The sequence below is a fragment of the Carcharhinus amblyrhynchos genome, chromosome 9 (assembly GCF_965287045.1).
Source record: "Carcharhinus amblyrhynchos chromosome 9, sCarAmb.v2.hapA, whole genome shotgun sequence".
Taxonomy (NCBI): domain Eukaryota; kingdom Metazoa; phylum Chordata; class Chondrichthyes; order Carcharhiniformes; family Carcharhinidae; genus Carcharhinus; species Carcharhinus amblyrhynchos.
In genome coordinates this window covers 84722310-84748114 of record NC_137332.1, presented here as the reverse complement: position 1 = coordinate 84748114, position 25805 = coordinate 84722310, and the positions used below count along the sequence as shown (strand labels likewise).

General features: G+C 46.2%; 1 gene segment (V, D, J or C); it reads right to left on the bottom strand.

Annotated features, from left to right (window-relative positions):
- Positions 1–15834: 15834 nt before the first annotated feature.
- LOC145348453 (Ig kappa chain V region Mem5-like) lies at positions 15835–25040 on the bottom strand. The segment is given in 4 exon segments: positions 15835–16163; positions 22495–22533; positions 24503–24805; positions 24992–25040. Coding segments are annotated over 4 exon segments (720 nt in total).
- Positions 25041–25805: the final 765 nt, after the last annotated feature.

The following is a 25805-nucleotide window of genomic DNA, read 5'->3' as shown; positions in this document are numbered from 1 at the left end:
GTTCCTCAGTTTGTAAATGGTCTGACCCAGAGAAACCACGTCAGCACCTTTCACTTCCTCTTCTTCTCTCCCTGAGAGGCTGAGGGACAGAGTCTGAGGGACAGAGTCTGAGGGTCAGAGACTGAGGGTCAGACTCTGTCCCTCAGTTTCTGTCTCTCACTCACTCGATTTCTCTCCCTCACTTGCTGTCTCTCTCTCTCTTTCTCTCAATATTTGTCTCTCAGTCTCAGTCTTACTCTCTCGATATCTGTCCCTCAGTCTCTGTCTCTATTGATATCACTCCCTCAATTGCTGTCTCTTTCACTCTCTGAGTAATTCTCCATTAGTCTATGTTTCTGTCCATCACACTCTCACTGTCTCCCTTTCTTGTCCTTTCTGTCTCACACTCTGTCTCTTCTCATTCTCCCTCCCTCTATTCCTCTCAGTTTCTCCCTCACTTTATTTCATAGAGTCATAGAGGTTTACAGCAAGGAAACAGGCCCTTCAGCCCAACTTGTTCATGCTGCCCTTTTTTTTAAAGCCCTAACTCCAGTTGCTGCATTTGGCCCATATCCGTCTATACCCATCTTACCCATGTAACTGCCTAAATATTTTAAAAAGACAAAATTGTGTCCGCCTCTATTACTACCTCTGGCAGCTTGTTCCACCTCTGTGTGAAAAAATTGCCCATTTGGACACTTTTGTAACTCTCCCCTCTCGCCTTAAACCGATGTTTTAGAATCCCCTACCTTCGAGAAAAGATATAAATTATCCATTTGATCTATGCCCCTCATTATTTTATGGACCTCTGTAAGGTCACCCCTCAGCCTCCTACGCTCCAGACAAAAAAGTCCCAGTCGATCCAGCCTCTCCTAATAACCCAAACAATCAAGTCCTGGTAGCATCCGAGGAAATCTTTTCTGCACTGTTTCTAGTTTAATAACATCCTTTCCAGAACAGGGTGACCAGAATCGTACACAGCATTCCAAGTGTGGCCTTAAGTGTGGACTTCATTTACTTGTCACCCCTGGCCTCAGTGATCAATTGCCCCTGACCTCACAGCTCTCCAATTCCCTCCATGGCCTCACTCCTCCCTACCCCTGTGTCCTGCTCCAGACTCACATTTCTCCCTCACCTTCCATCTGCTGACTCTGTTCCCCGGCTCATCGCTGCTTCCTTCATCCCACCATTGAGAGCAGAGCCTTCAGATGCCCAGGTCCTGCTCTCTGACCTCCCACCCTTAATCCCTCCCCCTCTCCAAATCTTTCTCCCCATCATACTCCATCCTTCGACCCAAGTCTTCAATCTCTCTTCCTAAACTACCCCCAGCCCCTCCCCCATTCCTCTTATGCGGCTTTGTGAAACATAATGGGCTATGTTGTACACTAAGATGCTATATAAATTCAGGTGCTGCCTCAGGAGCCTTGGTGAGTTCATGCAGGGCATCTTATAGATGGCACACACTGCTGCCACTGTTCGACAGTGGTGGAGGGATTTAATGTTTGTGAATGGGGTGCCAATCAAGTGGGGCTGCTTTGTCCTGGATGATGTTGAGCTTCTGGAGTGTTGCTGAAGCTCTACTCATCCAGACAAGTGGAGACTATTCCATCACACTCCAGACTTGTGCCTTGTAGATGGTGGACAGGCTTTGGAGAGTCAGGATGTGAGTTACTGGCTGCAGGATTCCTATCCACTGACCTTCTCTTGTAGACACAGTATTTATAGGCTGGTCCAGTTCAGTTTCTGGTCAATCAGAACCAACAGGATTTTACAGTGGGGGATTCAGCGATGGTAATGACATTGAATGTCAAGGGGAGGTGTTCAAATTCTCTCTTGTTGGAGATGGTGATTCCGTGGTACTTGTGTGGTACGAATGTTACTGCTTCAATATCTGAGGAGTTGTGAATGGTGCTGAGCTTTGTGTAATCATCAGTGAACATCCCCACTTCTGAAGGTCATTACTGAAGCAGCTGAAGATGGTTGTGTCTCAGACACGATCCTGAGGAACTCCTGCAGTGATGTCCCAAAACAATCTCAGATTGAAATCTGCTAACCATAAGCATTTTCTCATCATATTGGATGGCACGGTGACACACTCGTTAACACTACTGCCTCACAGCGCCAAGGACCCGGGTTTGATTCTTGGCATGGGTCACTGTCTGTGTGGAGTTTGCATGTTCTCACCATGTCTGCTTGGGTTTCCTCCAGGTGTTCCAGTTTCCTCCCACAGTCCGAATGACCTGCTGGTTAGGCGCATTGGTCATGCTAAATTCTCCCTCAGTGTACCCGAACAGGCGCTGGAGCATGGTGACTAAGAGATTTTCCTGGTAACTTCATTGCAGTGTTAATGTAAATCTACTTTTGGCACTAATACTTACATTTCAATGTAAAAGTCCAATAACTACAGCCATCTTCCTTTGTGCTGGGTGTGACTCCAGCCAGCAGAGAGTTTCCCCCTGATTCCCATTGACTCCAGTTTTGCGAGGGCTCCTTGATGCCACACTCAAATGTTGCCTTGATGTTAAGGGCAGTCACTCTCACCTCACCTCTGGAGTTCAGCTCTTTTGTCCATTTTGAATCAAGGCTGTAATGAGGTCAGGAACTGAGTGACCCTGGTGGAACCCAGACTGAGTGTCAGTGAGCAGGGTATTGCTGAGTAAGTGCTGCTTGATAGAACTGTGAACAATTTAAATCACTTTACTGGTGAGTGAGAGTGGATTGATGAGGCGGTAAGTGGCCAGAATAGATCTATCCTGGTTTTTAGTATACAGGACATATCTGGGCAATTTTCCACATTGCTGGATGTGCATGAGTCGCAAAAACCCAGCCTGCAGGTGCAGCAGGTGGTCAGGAAGGCGAATGGGATGCTGGCCTTCATAGCGAGGGGGATTGAATATAAAAGTAGGGAGGTCTTGCTGCGGCTGTATAGGGCATTGGTGAGGCCGCAGCTGGAGTACTGTGTGCAGTTTTGGGCGCCGTACTTACGCAAGGATATTTTGGCCTTGGAGGGAGTGCAGAGGAGGTTTACTAGGCTGATACCGGAGTTGAGGGGGTTGAGCTATGAGGAGAGGCTGAATAAACTAGGCTTGTACTCGTTAGAGTTTAGAAGAATGAGGGGAGATCTCATTGAGACGTATAAGATGATGAATGGGATGGATAGGATAGAGGTGGAGAGACTCTTCCTGCTCAGAAAGGACGGTAGGACTAGGGGGCACAGCCTCAGGATAAAGGGGGGCGGTTTAGAACAGAGTTGAGGAAGAACTTCTTCACTCAAAGGGTGGTGAATCTCTGGAATTCTCTGCCCGTTGAAGTGGTGGAGGCTGCCTCGCTAAATATTTTTAAGACGCGGGTTGATGGGTTTTTGATAAGAGAGCGGATTAAGGGTTATGGGGAGAGGGCGGGAATGTGGAACTGAGCCACGACAGATCAGCCATGATCTTATTGAATGGCGGGGCAGGCTCGAGGGGCCAGATGGCCTACTCCTGCTCCTAATTCTTATGTTCTTATGTTATAAATGCCAGTGTTGTAGATGTACTGGAACAGCTTGGCTCAGGGCGTAACACGTTCTGGAGCACAAGTCTTCAGGACTATTGCTGGATTATTGTCAGGAGACAAAGTCTTTGTGGTACCCAGTTGTAAATGTATCAGCCTTATCTTTTGCACTGATGTGCTGGGCTCCTCCATCGTTGAGGATGGGGATATTTGTGAACCTCCTCCTCCACTGAGTTGTTTAATTGTCCACCACTATTCGTGGCTTGATGTGGACTGCAGAGCTTAGATCTGATCCATTGGTTGTGGGATGGTTTAACTCTGTCTATCACTTGCTGCTTCTGCTGTTTGACACACAGTCTCTGTGTTGAAGCTTCACCAGGTTAACACCTCATTTCTCAGCGTATCTGCAGTTGCTCCTGCCATGCCCTCCTGCACTCTTCATTGAACCAGGGTTGATCCCCTGGCTTGGTGGTAATGGTAGAGTGGGGGATATGCTGGACCATGAGGTTACAGATTGTGGTTGAGTACAATTCTGCTGCTGCTGATGGCCCACAGTGCCTCATGGATGCCCAGTTTTGAGTTCCTTGATCTGTTTGAAATCTATCCCATTTAACACGGTGGTAGTGTCACACAACATGATGGAGGGTATCCTCAATGTGAAGATGGGATTTTATCTCCACAAGGACTGTGCGGTGGTCACTCCCACTGATACTGTCATGGACAGATCCATCTGTAACAGGCAGGTTGGTGAGGGTGAGGTCAAGTATGTTTCTCCCTCTTGTTGGTTCCCTCCCCACCTGCCGCAGTCCCAGTCTAGCAGCGATGTCCTTTAGGACCCAGCCAGCTCGGTGTGTGGTGGTGCTACTGAGTAACTCTTGGTGATGGACATTGAATTCCCCACCCAGAGTACATTCTGTGTCCTTACCACCCTCAGTGCTTCCTCCAAGTGGTGTCCAACATGGAGGAGAACTGATTCATCAGCTGAGGGGGGGACGGTATGTGGGAACCAGAGGAGGTTTCCTTGTCCGTGTTTGACACGGTACCGAGAGACTACATGGAGTCTGGAATGTTGTTGAGGATTCCCAGGATAACTCCCTCCTGACTGTATCCCACTGTGCCTTCTGTGCTGGGAGATTGGAGGTAGTGAACACGGTTCACCATTTTCTCCCGTCTCAGTAACAAACATCCAGCTGCTCTGAGCTCCTTCTTTCACTTCCTCTGTTGGTTACGTTTCAATCTTCCGATCTGACAGTCTTTGCAGTTATTTTTGACACTGGGGATTTGTGCTGTGGTCTGAATCTCTAACAATAACTGTCCAATCAGTGAAAAGAACAGCAGCTCAGAGCAGTCAGGACTGAGGAGCCAGGCTCACTGGGAAACACATTGGGAAGATCAAAGCCATGGTCTTCATCTCCCGATACAAACTCCATCCCTCCCCCTGAGCACTGTCTGCTGGATCAGCACCCCCACATCCCTGCCTCGCGATGGTTTTCCCCAACCTAATTCCCCACTCCCCTGATCACAGGCCCCGACTTCCCCATCCCCACCTCCCCTTCCCCAATAGACTAGCCTCCCGATGGCTTCCTCAATACCCCCCACCCCTCCAATTGTCAGCCCCGACACCCCACTCCCTGATCACCAGCCTCCTCCTCATGGCTTCCTCAACTGGAAGGTTCCTGCTGAACTCAGCAACAACTCTGGCCTCCCCTGCCCCCCACACCAGCTTCTAAACAAACATCAGTGATGGAATTGTGGGGACAGGCAGAAAGAAAATTTAGTAAAAGTCAAACCAGCTTTACAGTCATCGTCATTGCTCCTGCACTTTGACCCGAACAAACCATTCGGAATCCTTGTGACGCCTCTCCGTACTTTGACAGGGGGGTGAACACACGGTAGATGTACAGTTGGGAGTGAGGTTCAGTCAGATATAGAAGGAAAACTCAGTCAGTCCAGCAGGCAGAGAAGACTTGGGTTTGATAAGGCACATGGGAGGATTGGAAGGCTAAACAGCATCTATTTTAATACAAGGAGCCTGTCTGGTCAGGCAGATGAACTTAGAGAGTTGGTCAGCACGTGGAAATATGAGATTGTTGTAATCACTGAGATATGGTTGAAAGAAGGACAGGACTGGAATCTCGACATTCCAGGGTATAGAAGTTCCAGGCGTGATTGGGGAGATGTAGGAGAGGATGTAAGAGATTAAAGAGACTGCAATAATGAGGAACAATGTCTTGGAATGCTCTCTTCAAATGAGGCCATATGGGTGGAGTTGAGAAATATAAAGGGTGATCATTGTACTGGGATTATACTACAGCCCTCCCAACACTCAGAGGGAGATAGAGAAGCAGATATGTTGGCAAATCAGAGACGTGTGAGAGGAATAGGGCGATAGTAATCGGGGATTTCAACTTCACCAATATTAACTAGAGTCACCTCAGTGTGAAAGGGGTGGTACGGTGGTACAGTGTTTAGCGCTGCTGCCTCACAGCGCCAGGGACCCAAGGTCAATTCTGGCATCGGGTGCCTGTGTGGAGTTTGCATGTTCTCCCTGTGTTTGTGTGAGTTTCCTCTGGGTGCTCTGGTTTCCTCCCACAGTCCGACGATGTGCAGGTTAGATTGATTGGCCATGCTAAATTGCTCCTTAGTGTCAGAGGGACTAACAGGGTAAATACATGGGACCATGGGGACAGGGCTGGATGGGATTGTTGTTGGTGTAGGATTGATGGGCTGAATGGACTGCACTGGAGGGATTCTATGATTCTATGATGAGACAGGATGGAATTTGTAAAGTGATTCCAGGAGAGCTCTTCATGTCAGTACATCGACCTAATCCTCGGGAATGAAGTCAGGCAAGTTGTTGAAGTGTCGCTGGGTGAACATTTTGGGGATGGAGAAGGTGGACAGAACAATGAAACGTGGAATTTAATCCTGATAAGTGTGAGGTGATGCATTTTGGGAGATTTAATAAGGATAGGATTTACACAATGAGCTGTCGGCACTGAGGGAGTATTGGGGAGAAAAGGGACCTTGGTGTAAAGTCCATAGATTCCTGAAGGTGGCAGCACAGGGAGATAGTGTGGTGAAGAAGGCAATCGGAATGCTTGCCTTCATGAGCGAGGTGAATTCAAATATGGGAGGGGGGAAATCTTGGTACAACTTCATAAAACATTGGTTAGGCCACAGATAGAATATTGTGCGCAGTTCTGGTCACCACACTATCGGAATGATGTGATTGCACTGGTGAGGGTGCAGAGGAGAATCACCAGGATGTTGCCTGGGATGGAAACTTTCAGCTGTGAGGAGAGACTGGATAGGCTGGGTTTGTTTTCCCTGGAGCAGAGGGAGGATCTGATTGAGGTGGACAAAATTATGAGAGGTACAGATAGGCTAGATCATAAAAGAGTTTTCCCCATGGCACAGATGTCTAAGAGCAGAGGGCATAGGTTTAAGGTGAGGAGGAAGTGGTTAAGAGAAGATCTGAGAAAGAATTTCGGACCTAGAGAATGGTGGAAATATGGAATGCGCTGCCTGAGAGGGTGATGGAGGCAGGAACTCTCGCTACATTTAAGAAGCATCTGGACAAGCACTTCAATCACCAAGGCACAGTAGCTATGGACCAAGTACTGGTAAAAGGAATTAGTATAGATTGATATTGGGTAGTCAGCATAGACATGGTGGGCTGAAGGTTCTGTTTCTGTGCTGTGTAACTCTATGATGCTATATGGAGTTGGAGCAGTTCTATCCCATGGAATGGCAGATGGGGCGGAGAGGCTAAATTCATTTGCTTCAAGGACTTTGTCAGACGTTGAGAAAATGTACTCACAAATTGACATGGAAAGCCCAGCAGTTATGCACAGAGTGAAAAATTTCACCAGTATGTTTATGGGCAACATTTCACCATCGTGTCAGACCATAAGCCATTGTTAGGGCTTTTCCAGGACATTAAGCCAGTGCCACCTATTGCCTCTGCCAGGGTGCAGAGATGGGCATTGCTGCTGGCACCAAACAGCTAAACCTTCCAGCATAGGCCGGGAACACAGATCTCAAATACAGATGCATTGAGCTGCCTGCCGCTACCACAGACCACACCGTCACCACCTGTTCCACAGGAGATAGTATTGGCTCTGCATTATTTGGCCTCTGCCTGTCTCAGCAGCCCACATCCAGATGTGGACAGATAGGGAGCTGGTGTTAGCAAATGGTAAGAAAATGGTACTGACCTGGTGGCACTTTGACAAGGCAGAGCAAATGAAGCTGTATTTACATTGTAGGGACCAGATACCCTGTGAAGATGAGGTGCTATTGTGGGGGGGTTTGTGTCAGTGTATGACCCCCTGGGCAATGGCCATTGCTCCAACAGTCACATGATGCCCATCCTGGCTAGAGCAGAATGAAAGTGTTGGCCAGTAGTTATGTCTGGTGGCCTGGCATTGACAGAGACATTGAACAAATGGTTGGGCCGTGTGAGAGTTATCCGACTCAGCAAGCGTTACCTCTACCAGCGAACATGCTCCCTTGGTCACGGCTTCATGTAGGATTTGGACAGATGTTCCTGGTGTTAGTCGATGTCCATTCCAAGTGGCTGGACGATCAGCTCATGAGACCCATCACAGCCTCCATTTACCATTGATAAACTGAGGCAGATCGTTGTGATCCATGGTCTTCCTGAAGTGTTGCTATCAGACAACGGAGCAGCATTCACGCTGATGAATTTCAGACTGTGGTCAAGTCTAATGATATTTGTCATGTCAGGTCAGTCCCCGACCATCCTACCTCGAATGGGTTGGTGGAGTGAGCCATGCAGATGTTCAAGGCTCCATGTGAAGCAGGTTCATGGACCGCTGCCATTGCGATTGGCCAGTTATTTGCTGTCCTATAACACTACACCTCACACCATCACTGGGGTCATGTCGGGGTCACGCCTGCAGAGTTGTTAATGGGTCGGTGCCTGTGTACCTGTTTAGATTTAATGTTCCCAAATTTGTCGGGGAGGGTGGAGGCTCAGCAAGCCTCTCAGAAAGGGTATCGTGACTCTCAGAAAGGGGACAGATTGTTTAATGATGGCAACCTCATGTTGAGAGGGAATTTGGATGGTGGATCTGCCTGGGTGCCAGGGAGAGTTGTGGAGATGACAGGACCAGTCTCATATTTGCGGGAGGTATGACCGTTGAGTTAAAGAGCATGTTGGTTACCTACACAAGAGAGTAGAGCCAGTTCCAGGAGATGGACACTTGGATCCTGCATCCAGTTTGTGTGTACCAGCCTCTGAACAAGATAGCTCCATGTCTACGATGAGGCCAAGGCAGCCTCTGGCTTTGGTGGGTAAGGCTGAGGAAAGGGCCGTCCAGGGCCTAGCTCCAGAGGTGGTTAGTACATCCACCCCATCAGTGGATCCTGTATCGATGGCTGCTGAAGTGCCCCTGATAGAGTTGCAGTGTTCTGCAAGGTTCCAGAAATCTCTGGACCAGCTGACATTATGAACTGTCTTTCCCTGGTGTCCCTTCTGTAATATTGTTGTTTCTCTGCCTGTGTGTTAACTGTTGTACTTTTTGTTTTATCACAGGGAGTCCAAGATGTTCCGGGGGAAGGAGTGTGTGAGCCTGGTCCCTTTAAGGGGCAGTCCTTCACAGGCCACATGACCAGGCCGGAGCCAATGGAGTGTGAGGATGTGAACCTGGGCCAATCGGGAGTGAGAGTGATCATTCCTGGGACTGGAGGCTTCAGTTGGGGTCAGGATGTTGTTGGGAGTAGACCTGTGTGGTTGTGTTGTTAAACCCTTCATTGTAAATAGTTCTTCTCGTCAATAAAGCCTTTAGTTAGTTATTTCCAAATCCAGTCTCCTCCAGTTATTACAATCAGCATCTGTACCACTTTGGACAGCAACAGTCTCTGATAACATCAAATACACAGACTAACTATTCAACTGGAACAGTTTCACCAGCTGCTGTCACCCTCCCTACTTCCCTCCATTTATTCTGCATTCTCACCATCTCCCCTCCATTTCTCACTGAATCCTCCAGTTTCCTAGTCTTTCCTGTGACCAGGTTCACCTGCCCCCTTCCCCTTGGGATTGTTCGATTGTTTTGTTCCAGAAACTTTCTGGTTGTGGTCAGGGTTCTCTCCACCGCAACCCGAGACATTGGGTCTGGGGTAGTGTCGATGTTTAACATTGTGTCCCACCTTGGACTGAATACATAACCAGTGAGGGTCTGACCCACACGATGAGAGTTTGTCAGCGTAAAGGAGTCAGGGATCTGTAAGCAGAAGATGTGATTAATGTCAGTCTGTAATCCTGCAGATAGGAATCTCATCCTGTCCATGGAAACCTTTCACTGAAAGGTTAAATCTCTGTTCACTGATCCTTGTACTGACTAAACTATCAATTCTCTCTCACTGCTAATTTGTATTGGGCTGTTTTTAGTCTTTCACTCAATTGTATTTTGTCACTTCTGTTACTGCGGCATTTGTCTCTTGGTCAGGTTGTTGTTGTAAATGAGAATTGGCTCTCAATTGATTCACCAGGTTAAATAAAGATTCAGTAAAATAAATGTCCAAAATAAAAGCGTACTGCGCATGCTGAAATTTGAAACAAATCCCAGGTGTTCCAGTTCCAGCTTAACCATGACCTTATCCCTCACTCCGGCATGTCCTGGGGGAGTCGCTCCCCCTCAGTTCTTTCTCGTTCCTCCTGCTGCTGTGTGAACTCGGACCTCAATTCCTGAAGCTGTCTACACAACTCTACAATGTAGCTTCTTCTCCTCTCTTTCAATGGCCCAGTATCTTCACTCCCAGCTCTGCCTGTCATCATGGTGTTAATCCTGTGTTCCTACTTTGTGCAGCTCATTAATACGCTCACTAATACACCCACCCGTCCTTTGTCCTGGGTGGGGAGTTGGGGGGGATCTGGGCTGGGGGTGGGGGGGGGGCATTCTCTGTCTCTGGGTCTTTGCTTATCTCCCCCTGTCTGGCTCCAATGTCACAGCAAATGGCCAGATTATTAAATTCAGGTCTCTTCAATAGTTTGTGTGTTGTGTCCTTTTTCCCGAACTCTACCTCTGACCCTGAATCATTTGCTCAGGGCCTTTTACACAGATAATAGTTAGTAACTTATCTGGTTCAGTTTGTCTGGAGGGACTTTACAGTCCAATAAAGTGTTTTCATGTAAGGAACGGTGAGAGTTCCTTTCAGAGTCTCACTGAGGTTCAGAACCGGACTCTGGACGTAACAGGAATGAACGACTGGGACAAGTATTGTGTTAAAACAACCATTTTATTGAATAATGATAAGAATATGATAATTGATAATATATAAAAATATTATATAAGAAAGGTAATGTGTATTAAAAGGAAGAAAGATAACTTTATTGAAAGGAGAAAGTACTTTCCATATATCTGAAGAATAGTAGACAGTCGGATGTTTGTTTAAACACAAACGATAGCCCCAATTTGGTTTGTTCCACGACAGCTCCCTCAGAATTGGTACACACGTGATCCTCACCTGGGTACACACATTCCCAAGTCGCTGAGTAACCCCAATGGGTTAACACTACTGTCAATCACTTAAGGTGCAGTATGGTGGCACAGTGGTTAGTACTGATGCCTCAGTGCTCGGGTCGTGGGTTCAATTCCCAGCTTTGGTCACTGTCTGTGCGGAGTCTGTATGTTCTCCACATGTCTGCATGGGCTTCTTCCAGGTGGTCCAGTTTCTTCCCATGGTCTGAAAGATGTGCGAGTTAGGTGCATTGGCGATGCTAAATTCTCTCTCAGTGCACCCGAACTGGCACCAGAGTATGACGACTGTGGGATTTTCACAGTAACTTCATTGCAGTATTAATAGTAAGGAGTCTCACAACACCAGGTTAAAGTCCAACAGGTTTATTTGGTAGCACAAGCTTTCGGAGTACTGTTCCATCATCAGGTAGCAAGTGTTTACTGAGGTGATTAAGGAAAGTAATGGGGTTTAGAAAAGATAACTTCGAAGTGGAGGGATAAGGAAATGGACATGTAAATGCCCAAAGCCGATTTCACAGGGTGGGTTCGTCAAAGGGAAAGAATGATATATCCATAGCCCAATGACTGGGGAAAAGAGGAGACAGACACAGACACAGCTAACATCAGCACACACTCAGCTGCACAAACAGTCTCCTGAAAAGAAGTAGCAGGCTTCACCTTCACTGAAACTGAACACAAGTTTCCCGAATGCTGCCATATAACCTGTGTGTGATAATTATTCACTGGATTTAGCTCAGAGTTACATAATATTGGATGTTGTTTTGGAACAAAGGGAAATCTCAATGTTCAGGAAACATAGGTGATTGAGAACAAAGGGGTAGCTTCATGTAATAGTGTGTGTGTCTAGCCCTCAGTTAATGCATATAGTTAAATGCATTGTCGTGTATTATAGAGTTTGTGTGTTTTGTTTTCTTTTTACATGAATGAATATTCTGTATTAATTGTTCACACAAAGACTGGACTATTTCTCCCTGGTTCACACACTTTTCTCACAGGATACCAAAGTGAAAATCTACACCACTAAGAACCAGTGTTCCATGTTCCCATTCTGAGCTTTGAGATCCTCTCACATTTAACATCAGTGTGGATCTTGACACAAATTGCATCCATCAAACTTTTGGGTTTATATTTTGGGAAGAGACAAACACATTTTAAACTCTTCTTTCAGCACAGAAGCTTTCAGCATTTGGATTTGTGCCAATTGTTGTCAAACCTTCTAAAATAAACATTTCCTGTTGAGAACATTATCAGGACCCACAGCTCAAATCTTTAAACTTTGTAAGAATTATAATTTCCAATATCAAAATTGAAACTCCCTCTTCCTGATGTGTGTGGCTTTGTATCCAGATTGAAAGTGCCACATGTTTAACAACACATATTCTTTATCTTAGATAACACCTTTGTATCTCAGAGGTCACTTGCTGAAAGGTCAGATTCTCATTGAACAGTGTGTCCATATCAGATTTCCTGTCCCCAGGTAGAAAATAACAGTGGTCCTGAAGGGGTTAAATCATTTTCCATAGAATCCCTATCGTGCAGAAGGAGTCCATTCAGCCCATCGAATCTACACCATCAACAATCCCATCCCAGGTCCTATCCCTACGATCCCACACATTTACCTCAATAATCTCTCTAACCTTCACATCCTGGGACACTAAGGGACAATTTAGCATGGCCAATCAACCTAACCCACACATCTTTGACTGTGAGAGGAATCCGGAGCACCCAAAGGAAACCCACACAGACACGGGGAGAATGTGCAAACTTCACAGTGACCCAAACCGGGAATCAAACCCAGGTACCTGGAGCTGTGAGACAGCAGTGCTAACCACTGTGCCATCTGGTTCTAAACCATGACCATGGTGTGGGAATAAAAACCTTCAGATCACTTCTCAGAGTCTTAACGTTGCTGCCAACCTTGTACCATTTGTGGATCTCTGGAAATAAAAACACAAGGTGCATTCTGCTCGAGGGGGGAATGGATTCAGCAATCTGAAAGTTTAAGCTGTTGTTGCAAAGAGTTCACACTGGGCCCGATTTTACCAATCGGAGCCGAAGGGCCAGATCCGGGCGTAATATGGATCCGAGCCCGGAATCGTCTGTGCAGCGAGCCCATACGCTTCTTACCGGCTTCAATCCGATCCGTGCTGTGGGCGGGGCTTAGCACTGCCGGAACGATCGGAGCTCTGAACTGCACATGTGCAGTTAGAAAAAAACCTAAAACAGAGCGCCCGGGAGTGAAAGAGAAAAACAGCAGAGAGAGCAGCGGGGTGGGGGAGGATGTGGGGGAGGATGGACTTGGGAGAATCTTGCAAACTGAAAATAATGTAGCATCTTCTTTGTGCTGCCTAATTATCTATGGGAAAGGTAATGAAACTACAGTGTCCTAGTGAGCAATTAGTGACCTGTATGTCCCTGGAGCCATGAACCAGCTGCTCAAATGTTCAGTCATGTGGTGAACTTGGAAGAATTGTCCCCGTGGTGGAACTTGGTTGGAAATCAGATTCAAGGAGATTATTCAATCTGGGAAATCAACCATAGTGAAAAGAAGTTTGTATTGGCAACTCTTCTCTCACATTCCATGGCAGATGTGTCCCTACTTATGAATGGGATTTGCATGGACAACATTGGGTGCAGCTAATCTGCCTCTGGAGCAGCCTTGGATCCTTTCTTTCTCCTTTTCATGTGAACATTGCACAGAATTCGAGGAATTCCCTTTGGAAGATAATGTCAAAATTATAATGGCAGGAACTAAAAACCCAACAGTCAAAAATTTGGGAAAATATTTCAAAATATGTATGGGGGGATATATATTTTGAAATATTTTCCCAAAGACTGTCAGATTGGAAGATTGAAACGTAACCAACAGAGGAAGTGAAAGAAGCAGCGGAATATTTGTTACTGAGACGGGAACAATTCTCTGAACAACATTAAACTTTCAGACTCAAAACTAATAAAAACACTAGCAGTGGAGGGGGTGGGAGGAATCTTGGAGACTGACACCGACAGGAACTATCTAAACGGCTGAAACTCCCATTTCCTCAGTCCCTGCCTGTCACTGCTCAGGAACCCCCCGAGGGGAGCCCTCTCGGTCTGTCACTCTCTCTCTCTCTCTCTCTGCTTCTGTCTTTCTCTCCTCTCTCTCATTCTCCCTCCTGGATGAAAGCTTCAGCAATTTGTAGCAAATTAATTGATTTTCACCTTTCTAAGTATTTGAAAAATTCACTGAGTGACATTTTGAGTCCCCAGTTTAAATTTTTACCTCTCACTCACTACACCTGACACCAGGAAACGGTCAATACCGTTTTACTGTACCAGTTCGAGCAGCTGGATGTTTGTTACTGAGACGGGAGAAAATGGGGAACCGTGTTCACTACCTCCAATCTCCCAGCACAGAAGGCACAGTGGGATACAGTCAGGAGGGAGTTATCCTGGGAATCCTCAACAACATTCCAGACTCCATGTAGTCTCTTGGTACCGTGTCAAACACAGACAAGGAAACTTCCTCTGGTTCCCACATACCGTCCCCCCCTCAGCTGATGAATCAGTTCTCCTCCATGTTGAACACCACTTGGAGGAAGCACTGAGGGTGGTAAGGACACAGAATGTACTCTGGGTGGGGAATTCAATGTCCATCACCAAGAGTTACTCTTTGAAACTATGGGAGTAGTGGGACCACGTGAGATGGTAAGGTCAAGTGGGAGGTGGTGAATATGGGATGGAGAATTGTGATTGTGATGGTTTAATCCCAGCAACTTTCAGTTTCTTTTCTGTTTTCAATCTTGTCACTCAAGAGATTCCAGATCAAACTGATCATTTTCAAATGATTGATCATTGGATTTGAATCCAATCTTCTGCTGATGAGTCATTGATTATGATGTGGAGATGCCAGCGTTGGACTGGGGTAAACACAGTAAGAAGTCTCACACCATCCGGTTAAAGTCTAACAGGTTTATTTGGTAGCACAAGCCACTCGCTTTCGGAGCGCTGTCCCTTCATCAGGGGATTGGGAGTTCTGTTCACAAACAGGGCATTTAAAGACAAAATTGTAAATTGAGTTTGTGTCTTTAAACGCCCTGTTTGTGAACAGAACTCCCACTCACCTGATGAAGGGTCAGCGCTCCGAAAGCGAGTGGCTTGTGCTACCAAATAAACCTGTTGGACTTTAACCTGGTGTTGTGAGACTTCTTACTGTGTCATTGATTGACAGGCCAAGCAACCAATCAGGACAATCACTTGGTGAAATGCAGCCAATCAGCTGATGGGGAGGTGGGACATTTCCAAAGCACTCACCAGACATATACTGAATATTCTTAATGTTTATTACCTTTTACACATTGACATTGACAGAAAAAAGACTTGAATAAACAGCCCAGCCAGAGGAAGCTGGAGAAATTCACAGGGAGAATGGAGGTTTATTAAAACACTTGTGGAGATTTTCTCAATAACATGAGAATCCTGTCCCTTTAAACAGTGACTAAAGCTTCAATTGTAACTGCAGGGTGAGCAGGAAGGAGGTCTGGTTTACTGAAGCAGATACTTCAGAGGGTCACATTATTTCTGTACAGCTGACAGTCTTCAGCATCTTCGAGATGTTTTACTTGTTATCACAAATCCACACTGTCCCCATCAAACACTCCCACGACAGAAACAGCACAGGGTTAGATACAGAGTAAAGCTCCCTCTACAATATCCCAACAATGTTCTTTAACCCCTGACCCTCAGAAGTGTCTCAGACTCAGTCCCAAGAAGGAAGAGAGTTGTAATTCAATGCTGACAGTGACCTTTGTCCTCCCAGCTCACCCCTGTTCTATTCCAAGTTGTGTCTCCTCTGTGGACTGTCTCTAACACTCTAGGCACATTCTGAACTCCTGACACTCTTGCTGAGGGGAGAGGAGAGGCTCACGTGGGTGAGGGCACAGGAGAAGCGAGCGTTGGACTCCCAGTCGGAGCCAGAGAGGGTCAGCAGGCTGCTGACGCTGTAGGTGTTGTCCGAAGCTCGCAGGTAGTTGCTGGTCTGAACCCCGTTGGAAATGGCTGCACCATCCTTCTTCCACTTCACCTCCACCTCATCGGGATAGAAGTGATCGGCAAGGCACGCCAGAGTGGCAGTGCCCTTGGTCTTGACCTCCTCCGGGGAGGGGGGCAGCAGGGTCAGCGTGGGTTGTGAATTCTCACGGGCTGGAAGAGAAGAGAAGGAATTTTAATCACTGCCATTTTCAGGCTTTCAACATCCCAAATATTAACTGGGATCAAATCAATGTCAATGTTTCAATGTTGCAGAATTCTGAAAATCCATTCCGGGGGAACTTTTTTAACCCGTAAGGAACAATCCCAACAAGAGAACGGGCAGTTTTAGCAGTTTTAGAGAATGAAACTGGGCATGTGGAAGGTATATCAGTGAGAGAGCATTTGGGTAATAATGATCATAATAGATTTAGAGTAGCTATGGAAAAGGGGAGGGATCGATCAAGAGTAAACATTTTAAATTGGGAAAAGGCCAATTTCAGCAAACTGGAATTTTCCAAAATAAACCGGAAACAGCAACTTGAAGGTAAATCAGTGTCAGAGCAGTGGGAGGATATTTGAGCTGGAGATAGAGTTCAGGACAGATTTGTTCATCAAGCAATAGCGTGGGACATTGCAAAGAGAATAACTAAGGATTAAATAGGGCGAATTTGAGAGCAAAAAGATAACTTGTGTGTGGAGAGAGAAGACATATAGGTGGTTCTTAATGAATAATTTACATCAAATATCACAAGTGGGAGGGACAAAGTTGACATTGTAGTTCAGGAGGGGCGGGATTGTGAACTAATTAATGGGATAATGATAGTGAGCAAGGAGATATTAATGTGTTTATCATCTTTTAAAATGGAGAAATTCCCAGGCCCGGGTGAAATGTATCCCAGGATGCGAAGTGAAGCAAGGGAAGAAATAGCAGAGATTCTGGCCATTATTTTCCAATCCTCTGTGGCTGCAGGTGTGGTGTGGGTGGACTGGAGGATGGATAATGCTTTTTACAACCAGAAGCTGATGGAATCCAAGGGAAAGTGGCACATTCGATTTCAAATTAGTTCAGTGTCTGAGTGTAAAGGTTTGATTTGAAGCTGGTTAAATCATTTTACAATGTTACTGAAACATTTGTAAAGAAGGTTACTAGAAATTCAGCACTGAAATGGTTAATAGTGAGAGTATTTAAAGACACAGTGTCCCTTTAAGAGAGTGTTAACCAATCAGGAAGCTGGAACTATTGCTCAGTCTGTCTGGGGGAAACAGGTTGAGCATCAACAAACCTCAGATCACACACAGATCAGGAGAACTTTATCCCAGAACATTGGAGCAGACTTGGGATCAACACACTTCACACAGGATTCCCACTGGCTGGTGTAGAAGCTTCTAGATTTCATTTCAAATCTTACAGCCCAGCACTGGGCTGAGGTCAAGGGTGAGGTTAGAATTAGTCTCAGTGTCCAGGGGTCAGACAGGGTCACTGCTCCGAATGACCCCATGAACTCTGGAGGGTGCGAGTGTGTGGAGAACGGGTGAGAGTCAGGATCAGGAGTCTCCAAGCTCAAAGACAGAATTACATTTCTATAGCACCTGTCAGCACCTCAGAATGTCCCAATGTGTTTTACAGCTCATTGTGCACAGCAAGACCCCGGAAGCCGAGTGGGAAAGAACAGATAAGCAGATTTGTAGTGATGTTGATTGAGGGATGAATATTGACCAGTTCACTGGGGTGAATTCCCCTGCTCTTCTTCCAATAGTACCATGGGATCTTTTACACCCCCTGAGAGGGCAGATATCAGATTGTCTCATCTGAAAGATGGGAGGCCTGTAGTTTAGCGGGGGGATATGACAGGTGCTGGCCCTTTCCCCATAAGGATTTTGGAAGTGGATGGGGAAAGTGGGAGGTGAACTAGAGAAACATCTTTGTTGCTGCTGAAACTCTTGCTATCTGCTCAGTCACAACTAATAAACACACAGACACATCAGACAAACATCAGTCTGTTTCTGTGGATTCTCTGCTGCTTTCAGTTCAATGAAGAGTGCAGGAGGACATGGCAGGAGCAACAACAGGCATACTGAAAAATGAGGTGTTAACCTGGTGAAGCTACAACACAGAGACTGTGTGCCAAACAGCAGAAGCAGCAAGTGATAGACAGAGTTAAACCATCCCACAACCAATGGATCAGATCTAAGCTCTGCAGTCCTGTCACATCCAGCTGTGAATGGTGGTGGACAATTAAACAACTCACTGGAGGAGGAGGCACCACAAATATCCCCATCCTCAATGATGGAGGAACCCAGCACATCAGTACAAAAGATAAGGCTGAAGCATTTGCAGCAATCTTCAGCCAGAAGTTCCGAGTGGATGATCCATCTCGACCTCCTCCGGAGGTCCTGAAGACTTGTGCTCCAGAACTTCCCGTGTCCCTAGCCAAGCTGTTCCAGTACATCTACAACACTGGCATCAACCCAACATTGTGATAAATTACCCGGTTATGAACTGTGCACAAAAACAGGACAAATCCAATCCGCACAATAACCACCCCATCAGTCTACTCTCGATCATCAGCAATGTGATCTGAACATATCCAGAGTGATACCAAGCAGCACTTACTCAGCAATAATCTGCTCACTGACACTCAGTTTGTGTTCCTCCAGGATCACAAGAACATAAGAACATAAGAAATAGGAGCAGGAGTAGGCCATTTAGCCCCTCGAGCCTGCCCCGCCATTCAGTAAGATCATGGCTGATCTGTCATGTCTCAGTTCCACATTCCCGCCCTCTCCCCATAACCCTTAATCCCCTTGCCTATCAAAAACCTATCAACCCGCGTCTTAAAAATATTTAGCGAGGCAACCTCCACCACTTCAACGGGCAGAGAATTCCAGAGATTCACCACCCTTTGAGTGAAGAAGGCGGCTTAGAGGTGATCTTATTGAAACATATAAGATGATTAGAGGTTTAGATAGGGTGGACAGTGATAGCCTTTTCCCTCGGATGGAGAAAGCTAGCACGAGGGGGCATGGCTTTAAATTAAGGGGGGGTAGTTATAGGACGGATGTCAGGGGTAGGTTCTTAACCCAGAGGGTGGTGAGGGATTGGAATGCCCTGCCTGCTGCAGTTGTAAATGCGCCTAGTTTGGGGGCGTTTAAGAGATCCGTGGATAGGTTTATGGATGGAAAGGGATTGGTTTAGGTTAGAGGGTCATTGTTTTTTTTTAACTGGTTGGTGCAACATCGTGGGCCGAAGGGCCTGTTCTGCGCTGTAATGTTCTATGTTCTATGTTCAACTCTGTTCTAAACCGCCCCCCCTTTATCTTGAGGCTGTGCCCTCTAGTCCTACTGTCCTTTCTGAGCGGGAAGAGCCTCTCCACCTCTATCCTATCCATCCCATTCATCATCTTATATGTCTCAATGAGATCTCCCCTCATTCTTCTAAACTCTAACGAGTACAAGCCTAGTTTATTCAGCCTCTCCTCATAGCTCAACCCCCTCAACTCCGGTATCAGCCTAGTAAACCTCCTCTGCACTCCCTCTAAGGCCAAAATATCCTTGCGTAAGTGCGGTGACCAAAACTGCACACAGTACTCCAGCTGCGGCCTCACCAATGCCCTACACAGCTGCAGCAAGACCTCCCTACTTTTATATTCAATCCCCCTCACTATGAAGGCCAGCATCCCATTCGCCTTCCTGACCACCTGCTGCACCTGCAGGCTGGGTTTTTGCGACTCATGCACAAGGACCCCGAGGTCCCTCTGCACCGTAGCATGCTGCAGTTTTTTGCCATGTAAGTAATAGTCCGTCCTACCATTATTCCTACCAAAGTGGACAACTTCACATTTGCCAACATTAAATTCCATTTGCCAGTTCCTGGCCCATTTGCCCAGCCTATCTAGATCCTTCTGCACACTCTCCATACCCTCTGCACAATTTGCCGTTCCACCAATCTTGGTGTCATCAGCAAATTTCGACACCATACACTCGGTTCTCTCCTCCAGATCATCCATATAAATGGTAAATAGCTAAGGCCCCAGCACCGACCCCTGGGGCACTCCACTAGTCACCAACCGCCAATCCGAATAGCACCCATTGACCCCAACTCTCTGCCTCCTATTTGACAGCCAATCCCCTATCCATGCTAACACCCTACCCCCAACTCCATGCCCCCTAACCTTCTGCAACAACCTCTTGTGAGGCACCTTATCAAATGCCTTTTGAAAATCAAGAAACACCACATCCACCGGTTCTCCTCTATCCAACGCACAAGACACATCCTCATAGAATTCCAATAAATTCGTCAGATATGACTTCCCCTTAACGAAACCGTGCTGCGTCTGCTCGATCAAACAATTCTCCTCAAGATGCCTCGCTATTTTCTCCTTGATCATGGATTCTAACATTTTACCTACAACAGACGTTAAACTAACCGGCCTATAATTCCCTGCCTTTTGCCTGCCACCCTTCTTAAACAACGGCGTAACATTAGCCGTTTTCCAATCTTCCGGCACTTCCCCGGAATCCAGCGACATTTGGAAAATAATCACCAAGGCTCAGTTCACTGAGGTCACTCAGTTCCTGACCTCATTACAGCCTTGTTTCAAACATAGAGAAAAGAGCTGAACTCCAGAGGTGAGGTGAGAGAGACTGCCCTTAACATCAAGGCAGCATTTGAGCAAATGTGGCATCAAGGAGCCCTCGCAAAACTGGAGCCAATGGGAATCAGGAGAAAACTCTCCGCTGGTTGGAGTTATACCCGGAACAAAGGAAGATGGTTGTTGTTTGGGATTTAACTCTACAATCTATATTAATGAGCTGGATGAAGGGAATGAGAGTAATGTCACTAAACTTGCTGATGATAAAATGAAAAGTAGAAATGCAAGTTGTGAGGAGGATAGAGAGTCTGAAAAGGGATAGAGATAGGTTCAGTGAGTGAGAAAACATTGACAGATGGAGAATAATTTGGGAAAATGTGAGCTTGTCCAATTTGGCAGGAGGATAGAGCAGAATACTAGTAAACTGGAGAAATTCTATCCAGTGATCTGGGTGTCTTTGCATCCAGGAACAGAAAAGAATTAGGAAGACAAATGGAATGTTGCTCTTCATTCCAATGAGGATGAGTATAAAAGGAGGGATGTTTTGCTAAAGCAGATTGGGAAAATCACACTTAGAATATTGTGGACAATTAGGATCTCCTTACTTAAGGAAAGATATAGGAGAATTGGAAAGAGTTCAGAGATGGTTCACTCGGCTGATTCCACCGAGTAAGGGGTTGTCTTATGAGGAAAGCTTGAGCAAGTTGGGCCGATACTCATTGGAGTAGAACTTATTCCACCACCTCAGCACCATCTTCACCAGGGCAATTAGGGATGGGTGATAAATGCTGGTCTGCATAGAATCACAGAAAATAGGAACAGGAATAGGCCATTTGGAGAAATGGATTGGCCATGCTAAATTGCCCCAAGTGTGTTCTTTAGGTGGGTTAGCAATGGTAAATGCGCAGGGTTACAGGGAGCCTGGGTAAGAAGCTCTTTTGGAGAATCGGGTGAAAAGATTTCCCTCACGTCTCTCAAAATCTGCTGCCTCTGTGATTAAGGGGAAGAGTTTCCTCATATCTACCCTATCTCTGTCCCTCGTAATTCTGTCAATGGACTGAATATCCTCCTCTGTAGGGATTCAATGGCTAATAAAAAACTACATGGACTGTGTAAGGTTTCCACGGGTGAAGGGATCCATTTTAAATGAACCCTGTTGTGACCAATGGAGGGTGGGATTCCAGCTGATTACTCCTCACCCAGAGGAAAACAAAATTGGGATCCGGTTCAGGAAGTTAACAAATGAGGGAGCCTGTCTGAGATTGGTCACAACATGTACACAGCAAGATCCCACACAATGCAGTGAAACAGTTAGCATTTTCAGTGATGTTGGATCCGGGATAAATGTCGGAATGAACTCATCCCAAAGAGAAAGTAACAGAAAGTCTCCCCAAAAGCCTGGAACACTGAAGCCACTGGATTGTGAGCCCTGCTGTGGCTGTTTGTCATCAGAACTTCAGCAAGAGATAAGCAGGGAGTGGAGAGAGCAGAGTGAAAGCTGGGGCAGGTGGCACCTCGGTGTCTGACTGTGCTGCTGCTGTGATCAGTTATATCAGAGAGTGAGACAGAGAGTTCAACTTCACATCAAACTCTGCCTGTGTGTGTCACACTGAGACTGACAGGAGTCTAGAGAGTGATTTCAGTCCATGCTGCAGGAATGTGAACACAGTCTGCAAACGTCCAGATCTCCTCCACACGGTGGGTAAAAGCTGCTTACTTATATCTTGCTGCTTAAAGGGGGGAATGGAAGGAAAGAAATACAGCTGGACTCCCTGTTCTACACAGTGTTCTTCAATCAACCATTTCATTGACTGCAGCTTCCTCACTAACACCTTCAACTATTCAGTATTTGTGTTTGAGAAAGTTTCAGCATTGAAAGGGTTAATAATGGAGGATTGGGCTTTACTTACTCAGTCTGAGTTTGGTTCTTTTAGCAAACGGAGAGCACACTGACAGCTTCCAGTGGAGGAGCTGTACAAAAACCTCTGTCTCTGACTCACTCACTCATCTTTCTCTCTCACTGTTTCTCTCTCACTGTTTCTCTCTCTCTGTTTCTCTCAGTATCTCTGTGTTTTGTTGGGAGAGTTGAGAATTCTAATTTGAGATGATAAATCTTTCAGCTGCTCTTCATATGTGGACATGGAGAGTAAGAGGGAAACTCGAGGCCTCCAGCGAGTGGTGGACACCACAGGGACTGGAGTGTGTAGTGGACAGTGCAAATAATTTGTTCAGTTTCCTTTCTTGTGTTCATTAAATATTATATAAAACTGTGTGATGTGTCAGTACAGGAGGTGGGACTGTGTGTCCATTATTATATATTATATAAAACTGTGTGATGTGTCAGTACAGGAGGTGGGACTGTGTGTCCATTATTATATATTATATAAAACTGTGGGATGTGTCAGTACAGGAGGTGGGACTGTGTGTCCATTATTATATATTATATAAAACTGTGGGATGTGTCAGTACAGGAGGTGGGACTGTGTGTCCATTATTATATATTATATAAAACTGTGGGATGTGTCAGTACAGGAGGTGGTGCTGTGTGTCCATTATTATATATTATCTAAAAGGCAAATTGTGCGGAGGGTGTGGAGAGTCTGCAGAAGGATCTAGATAGGCTGGGCGAATGGGCCAGGAAATGGCAAATGGAATTTAATGTTGGCAAGTGTGAGGTGGTCCACTTTGGTAGGAAGAATGGTAGGAAGGACTATTACTTACGTGGCGAAAAACTGCAGCAGGCGACGGTGCAGAGGGACCTCGGGGTCCTTGTGCATGAGTCTCAAAAACCCAGCTTGCAGGTGCAGCAGGTGGTCAGGAAGGCGAATGGGATGCTGGCCTTCATAGCGAGGGGGATTGAATATAAAAGTAGGGAGGTCTTGCTGCAGCTGTATAGGGCATTGGTGAGGCCGCAGCTGGAGTACTGTGTGCAGTTTTGGGCGCCGCACCTGCGCAAGGATATTTTAGCCCTGGAGGGAGTGCAGAGGAGGTTTACTAGGCTGATACCGGAGTTGAGGGGATTGAGCTATGAGGAGAGGCTGAATAAACTGGGCTTGTACTCGTTAGAGTTTAGAAGAATGAGGGGAGATCTCATTGAGACGTATAAGATGATGAATGGGATGGATAGGATAGAGGTGGAGAGACTCTTCCCGCTCAAAAAAGACAGTAGGACTAGGGGGCACAGCCTCAAGATAAAGGGGAGGCGGTTTAGAACGGAGTTGAGGAGGAACTTCTTCACTCAAAGGGTGGTGAATCTCTGGAATTCTCTGCCCGTTGAAGTGGTGGAGGCTGCCTCGTTAAATATTTTTAAGAAGCGGGTTGATGGGTTCTTGATAAGAGAGGGGATTAAGGGTTATGGGGAGAGGGCGGGAAAGTGGAACTGAGCCACGACAGATCAGCCATGATCTTATTGAATGGCGGGGCAGGCTCGAAGGGCTAGATGGCCTACTCCTGCTCCTATTTCTTATGTTCTTATGTTCTTAAAACTGTGGGATGTGTCAGTACAGGAGGTGGGACTGTGTGTCCATTATTATATATTATATAAAACTGCGGGGTGTGTCAGTACAGGAGGTGGGACTGTGTGTCCATTAATATATATGATATAAAACTGTGGGGTGTGTCAGTACAGGAGGTGGGACTGTGTGTCCATTATTATATATTATATAAAACTGTGGGATGTGTCAGTACAGGAGGTGGGACTGTGTGTCCATTATTATATATTACATAAAACTGTGGGATGTGTCAGTACAGGAGGTGGGACTGTGTGTCCATTATTATATATTACATAAAACTGTGGGATGTGTCAGTACAGGAGGTGGGACTGTGTGTCCATTATTATATATTATATAAAACTGTGGGATGTGTCAGTACAGGAGGTGGTGCTGTGTGTATTGGGGTTTTTGTAAGGCTCTGTATCACTGTGTCTAGCATAGCTGCCATATTGCTGACAGTAATAATCAGCGACATCCTCATTCTGAACATTGCTGATTGTCAGGGTGAATCTTGTCCCAGATCCACTGCCGGTGAATCGGTCGGATACTCCTGTGAATCGAGTTGATGCACTGTAGATCAGCAGAGCCGGTTTCTGTCCTTCTCGCTGTTGATACCAACTCACGTAACTGCTAACAGATTGACTGGCTGTACAGGTGATGGTGGCGGTCTGGCCCAGGCTCACTGACAGCACCGGGGGAGTCTGGGTCATGATGATTTCTCCATTGATACCTGAGGGGTAATAGAGAAACAGAGTGAAGTAAGAACTGTCACAGAAAGAGGCTGTACAATGAGATATTGTTGGAGACACTGACTGTTCCTCTCCTTTCAGCATTTTCCCTTCAATCACAAGTCAGGAGAATTGGATTGAAATGGAGAGCAGGGAAATATTCAAGGTGGAAGGAGAGAGATTTGTACCTGCGATGCAGAATGCCAGAGGCCAGAGCAGCTGGATGGCTGAAATCATGGTGTGTGCTCGTGTCCCTGTGCCTGGTTACTGATAAACTCTCCCTTCACTGGGCTCTGCTTTATAAAGCTGCAGCCTGTGAGAGTCTCACTGCCTGTTCCTCAGTTTGTAAATGGTCTGACCCAGAGAAACCACGTCAGCACCTTTCACTTCCTCTTCTTCTCTCCCCGAGAGGCTGAGGGACAGAGTCTGAGGGACAGAGACTGAGGGTCAGAGACTGAGGGTCAGACTCTGTCCCTCAGTTTCTGTCTCTCACTCACTCGATTTCTCTCCCTCACTCGCTGTCTCTCTCTCTCTTTCTCTCAATATTTGTCTCTCAGTCTCAGTCTTACTCTCTCGTTATCTGTCCCTCAGTCTCTGTCTCTATTGATATCACTCCCTCAATTGCTGTCTCTTTCACTCTATGAGTAATTCTCCATTAGTCTATGTTTCTGTTCATCACACTCTCACTGTCTCCCTTTCTTGTCCTTTCTGTCTCACACTCTGTCTCTTCTCATTCTCCCTCCCTCTATTCCTCTCAGTTTCTCCCTCACTTTATCTCATAGAGTCATAGAGGTTTACAGCAAGGAAACAGGCCCTTCAGCCCAACTTGTTCATGCTGCCCTTTTTTTTAAAGCCCTAACTTCAATTGCTGCATTTGGCCCATATCCGTCTATACCCATCTTACCCATGTAACTGCCTAAATATTTTAAAAAGACAAAATTGTACCCGCCTCTATTACTACCTCTGGCAGCTTGTTCCACCTCTGTGTGAAAAAATTGCCCA